We start from the raw sequence: 6,799 nt of genomic DNA on the forward strand, positions 1-6,799 counted from the left end.
TGTGCATATATAATGTAGGCACATTACCCAATGTGTGCAAAACGAAGCACAAATTAAGGGACGTCAAAGGAGGGTGTTGCCATGACGCCTGAAGCTACAGATTATGCTGCTTTCCAATATAAGTTGCTCAAGGTCACCGCGCATCTTGCAACTCACAAAAATATACAATGGCCCTTTTCTGCACCATTTTTAGGGATTTGTCACAGGTACAGCACAATACACAGTCGAATACCAAGCGTACCGCACTTCCTACAGAAAAGGAATTACTGGCATTCCGAGTCGCCTTCTCTTATTACAGTCTTCTAAACTGACACCCATGTTTACTTATATCTCGATTTTTTGAGAATGAATAAAATTTTGTTGTACTGCTTTGCTTTACTGTATTGTTTTGTTTTGTTTTCTCTTAAAAGAGACAGCGAATCAAAGTGTTCCAGAATCTAGGGTGAGTTCCCAGTTTTTCTGGGACATACTAGGAAGTGTAATGTGGTCGCCGTTCGAATGAGTGTTGTGCTGTACCGGTGACAGAAGCTTATAAATGGTGGAAAAAAGAACCATCACATACGAGTATTTGTAAGTTGTTAGAGCCGTGCAACATACATTTACTTATATATATATATATATATATATATATATATATATGAATATATATATATATATATATATATATATTTTTTTTTTTTTTTTTTTTGGTAAAAAGAGCAGTAGTATAGTTGGAGGTGATAATAACTGATAATAATAGATGATGCTACAGATGATGAGTGTAACCACAATAGTAGTAGTAGTAGTAATGATAATAGTAATAATGCTGCAGCTGATGATGATACTGATGTTAATGATAATAATTATGATGATAATAATATCAGTAATAGAGTTAATAATGATACTGATAATAATCATGATAATGATAATTATCATTCTAATACCAGTTATCACTATTATTGTTATTATTAGTATTTTTACTGTTATAATTATCATTGTTACTGTTATCGTTATTGTTATTATTAGTATTATTGTTGCTGTTGTTATTATTACTATTTTTCTATTATTATTTTTTTTTTACCATTGTTTTTATCATTATCATTAGTTATTATTATGAGTTATTTTTTATTCTTGTTCTTGTTCTTCTTGCTCTTCTTCTTCTTATTATTATTATTACTTTTGTTACCAATGCCATTATTATCATTAAAATTATGATTATGATTGCTATTGTTATTATTATCATTACAATTACTGTTATTATTATCAGTATTACTATTGTTTTATTAGTAATGATAATGATGATGATAATAACAATGATGATAATAATAATGATAAAAAATGATAATATAATAGTAATGATAATGATAATGATAATGATGATAATAATAATTATACCACCACTACTACTACTACTAATAATAATAAAGATAACAATGTTAATAAGTTATATCATTATAATGATAATAATAATAATGATGACAATATTGATAAGTTATATCATTATAATGATAATGATGATAATAAGAATATTAATAAGTTATATTATAATAATAATGATAATGAAAATAATAATAGTAATTATAATTATAATAATAATAATAACAATAATGTTAATAATTGTGGTTTTAATAATAATAATAATAATTATGATAATGATAGTTATAATAATGTAATAATAAAGATAATCGTTTATTATTTTTGTTGTTATTTTCATTATTATTATCATTATTATTATTATCAATGATAGTAGTGGTGGCAGTAGTCGTAGTACTGTTGCTACTACTACTACTAGTACTAGTAGTAGTTGTATCACTATCATTTTTATCACTGTAATAACTAGTACTTTTATCATATCACTGATATTATCATTACAACCAACCAACGCAGCTCCATAAAACACAAAAAACTTCATTCCTAAGTTCGAATCCCGAGTCTGCTTCGAAACATTTCCGAAACAAACGCTAAGCCTCTTGGCATAGATTGATAAATGCTAGAACTGGCAAAATCGACTCTGAAGCGAGAACACCAGGTGTGATCATCTCTTTACGATTCACACCTGTGCATGTGGCCTCTAAGCGTGTGACGCACCAACAGCTGTTTCTCTATGAAATTAAACTATTATTGCAATTAGTATGTTATATTATTTTTTACAATGATAATAATAATAATAATTGTTATTGTTATTATTATTATTGTTATTATTATTGTCATTATTATTATTATTATTGTTATTATTATTGTCATTATTATTATGGTGATGATTATTATTATTGTTTTGATTATCATCATCATTGTCTCTATTATTATTATTATTATTATTATTATTATTATTATTATTATTATTATTATTATCATTATGATTATTAACACTACTACAATTATTATTATTATTATTATTACTATTATCACTTATATCATAGTTATTGTTCTTATAATTGTTAGTATAGCTGTTATCCTTAATATAGATAGATACATATATAACATCAAGCTATAAATGACTCAAAACTCACAATAAACAAAAATGAAAACAAAAGTTATGGATGTCATTACAGAAAACTACCGTGCATCAGGCGGCAGTGACCCCCCCCGCGCCCGCCGCCACGCTCGGCCGAGACGAACTCCTCGACCAGGTCTTCGGGGTCAAGCCTGGCACGGTCGCCGCCTCCGGCTGGATGGTCTGTATGCCGAGTACTTGTGTCGCGTGCATGTACGTAGATTCGTTACACACACACGCATGTACATTATATTTATATATATATATATATATATATATATATATATATATATATGCACACACACACACACACACACACACACACACACACACACACATATGTATATATACACACACACACACATAATAAAATATATATACATACATATATGTATATATACATATATACATGCATATATATATACATATATATACACATATGCATATATATATATATATAATATATATATATGTATAAATATATGCATATGTGTATGTGTATGTATATATATACATATATGCATATACATATAATATGCATACACACACACACACCCACACCCACATATATGTGTGTGTGTGTGTGTGTGTGTGTGTGTGTGTACATATAATATGTATATGTATATGATATATGTATATATATGCATAAGTATATAATATATATACATATGCATATATATGTAAATATATATATATATATATATATATATATATATGTTTATATATGTATCTGTGTTTGTATATATGTATATATATATCATATAATATATATACACACATATGCATATACGTATGTGTATATATGAATGTGTGTGTTTATATAAACAGATAGATTGATATACATGTGTGTGTATGTACATTGTACACACACGCACACACACACACACACACACACACACACACACACACACACACACACACACACACACACACACACACACACACACACACACACACACACACACACACACACGCACACACACACATATATATATATATATATATATATATATATATATATATATATATATATATAACCTACCAACTGCTATTATTTCTTTTTTGATCCTTCCAAGTATCTCTCTGGCTTTTTCCCAGCATCAATCTTTGGACATTTCCTAGTTTTCTTTGCAGTAACTTGGTCCTAGTCCTTGTTTCTGACCCATATGCCATGACGGGGAGGGCGCGCTGGTTAAAGACCCGTCTCTTTAAATGTAACGGCAAGGAACCTCTTTAATGTGCTGTAATTCGTCGTTTTATTTTCTGTGGCTGGTCACGCTGGATCGACAGTTGAACGTGACGTTAATCTTTTTCCTGTTTATCTTACGTTCAATTTTCAGACATCCTCTCTTCAAGAAATATAAACATTTTATGTGTACTCATACATATATGTATATATATGTGTGTATATATACATACATAAAGTAAATGTAGGCAATTAGATAACTAGATAGATACATTTATCAATTACGATGTATAAATAAATGCACTCTCTCCCCCTTCTAAGATTAGTAACCCCCCCCCCCCCCACACACACACACGCCCATCCTCCCTCTACAAGGAAACCCATGAGCGCAGATCGAGCCCGAACTCCCCCGAACTCCAGAGCCAAGCCTAATTAATGACTATGCAAGTATTTCTATGGAGCGTGAGCCTAACCGCCACCTGTTTCCCCAGAACGACGTCCTCAGCGCACAGGACGAGGTGACGGTGACGATCCTGGCGGTGGTCGTGGCGATAGCAATGGCTGCCGTGGTCGCAGCCACTGTCTGCCTCGTGTATTCAAGGGTCAAAGCTCGGAGGCGGAGGATCAGAATCCACGTATGGGGTCTAAGACTCTTTCCTTTATTTGTATCATGTTTATTGGATTCTTCCAGATATTCTAATATTTCAAGGTTCAAATATTTCAGAGATTTGTGCTAACAACGAACATTGTAAACGAGCCATTTTTCAGGTTGAATTAAATTAATAGATATTTCTTTTTTATTTTCAATAGTTATTCTTACATGTAACACTCTTATTAATGTAAAAAGAGAAAAATACCCAACCAGTGTAATGTTCGTAATGGAGTAAATAGTAATGTTCCAATAACACCTCTTTGGTCCACAGAACGTGATCACCGACCTGCAGTCACGAGACAAAATCGTTCTCATGAATTCGGACGAGTCAGAGGAAGAATGAACACGGGAGAACAAAAGAGTGGCCAAGGAAGGAGGAATTGGCGAGGAAGGGGAAAGGAAAGGGCGCGAGGAACTTAAAGGAGAAAGACCCAGAAGGACTAAGAGTGACGCGGGAAAGATAATTCTGGGGGCAAGGAACGGTGGAGAAATGGAAAGGACAGTTAGCAACGAGAAAGAAGAACGAAAAAAGAAGAAGAAATATGTGCGATTGTCATTTTTCGCCAGGAATGTTTATATCCAGAAAAGCGAAAGTTTCAGAATAATGAAAAAAAGCGTTATGCATTGAAATTCTCTCCAGCTGACAAATTACTAAAAAGATATCCGGACAGAGAAATAACGAGAAAAAGTTGAACAAGAACGGACGATTGATGAACAAGAGGACATAAGCCACTCGAAATTAAGAGACAAACTCTATCTGCCGAGCTACTAATCGCGCGAGAACAGTGCCATTTGCATCCTCACATTCATATAACTCAACTCTTGCATAATAATGACAAGACACTGCTGGCTTGATACGAGGAGTATGTACAATGCCAGGCAGAACACGAGTCCGCTAGGCCGGATGGTTAACGTTGTTAAAGCTACAATATATTTTGTAAAGAATTGTTATTTTGATTAATAATGGATTGTCTTTTGTTGGTTACCAGCATTGGAAGTATATAACCTTTTAAATGACAAATATATATTAAGTGTTTTACATGAGACACAAAATAATATCACATAAAAGCTGATTTTTTATAACAATATTTAGATATTTAGTGTTATATATATTTCGGATCAATATATATGTATGCTGTATATATGTGACTTTTAATAGTCCCTCGTTACATGACGAAAATTGTACCGTGTTGATAAAATGCCATAAAAGTTTTGAAATCCTCCTTTTTATGACTTGAAGGTGAGCTGTTGTCTCATCTTTCAAGAATTATACTTTGTATATAGTTGTTTTCTGTGCTATTGCCCCTCGTTATGTTTAAAATATATTTTGTAAATTAACTGTCAAATCATCTTATATGAGAATAATCCATTATAATAATAGTGTAGCCTTATTAATACTTTTAATGAAAAGGAGTTTTACTGTAATGCACACACACACACACACACACACACACACACACACACACACACACACACACACACACACACACACACACACACTCACACTCACACACACACACACACACACACACACACACACACACACACACACATACACACACACACACACAATCAATCTCACACACACAGACACACACATACTCACATACTCACACACACACACACACACACACACACACACACACACACACACACACACACACACACACACACACACACACACACACACACACACACACACACACACGCGCGCGCACACACACAGATATATATATGTGTATATATATATATCACAATGAAATTTTCAGAGCACTGAGTGTCGAATATGAGCATTCGGAGACCATTCAGAACTATGAGTGTTCTAAGTATTTGACACGTAATCAAATAATACAAATTCAACTTCTGACGTACAGCTGGTCAGCTTCGCCCTCAAATATCCGAAAAGGAGTTATCGCCGTAGCAAAGGAGGGGCGCCATGAGTGCACGCAAAAGCGGTGTGAACAATTATGTTTACGAAAGAAATGTATCGTGTGTTGCAATAAAATAAAAGAAATTTAATATTGTTTTTTTTTTTTTCCTGTGGGTCTGTTTTGCCGTGAAATGAATGTTGCGAAAGTGAATTGCTTTCGTAGCACGAAAACGTTATAACAGAAATAGTGATAGCGTAACAACGGCAAAATTAATATTATATGATAATGATAAAGGCAACATGACATTGATGACCATCACATCATCATAACAATAGTAGTTATGAAAATATAGCAGTGATAATGCTGATTGAAAAAATGGTGATGCAAACTAAGAACTGGTTATTATCTCATTAAATTAATGATGATGATGATTGCAAAAGTATCAATAATGATGATGATGACGATGATAATAATGATGGTGATAACAATAATGATCATAATAACAAATATTATAATGATAATAGTAATAACATTGATAATAATAATAACAATGGAAATAATAATGATAATATAAATATCAGTAATAGGAATATTAATAACAATAATAATAATAAGAA

The 6,799-nt window shown here is 32.3% G+C and overlaps 1 protein-coding gene across 1 annotated transcript in view; it reads left to right on the top strand.

The window, feature by feature from the left end:
* Nucleotides 1-5,852, top strand: part of LOC125024536 — a 10,474-nt gene extending 4,622 nt beyond the window's left edge. The window contains exons 2-4 of the mRNA XM_047612339.1: nucleotides 2,532-2,654; nucleotides 4,151-4,294; nucleotides 4,583-5,852. Of these exons, the coding sequence (XP_047468295.1) occupies nucleotides 2,532-2,654; nucleotides 4,151-4,294; nucleotides 4,583-4,654 (339 nt within the window). The 3' untranslated portion in view covers nucleotides 4,655-5,852. The remainder of the gene's footprint in view (nucleotides 1-2,531; nucleotides 2,655-4,150; nucleotides 4,295-4,582) is intronic.
* Nucleotides 5,853-6,799: the final 947 nt, after the last annotated feature.

The sequence above is a fragment of the Penaeus chinensis genome, chromosome 43, assembly GCF_019202785.1.
Source record: "Penaeus chinensis breed Huanghai No. 1 chromosome 43, ASM1920278v2, whole genome shotgun sequence".
Lineage (NCBI taxonomy): Eukaryota > Metazoa > Arthropoda > Malacostraca > Decapoda > Penaeidae > Penaeus > Penaeus chinensis.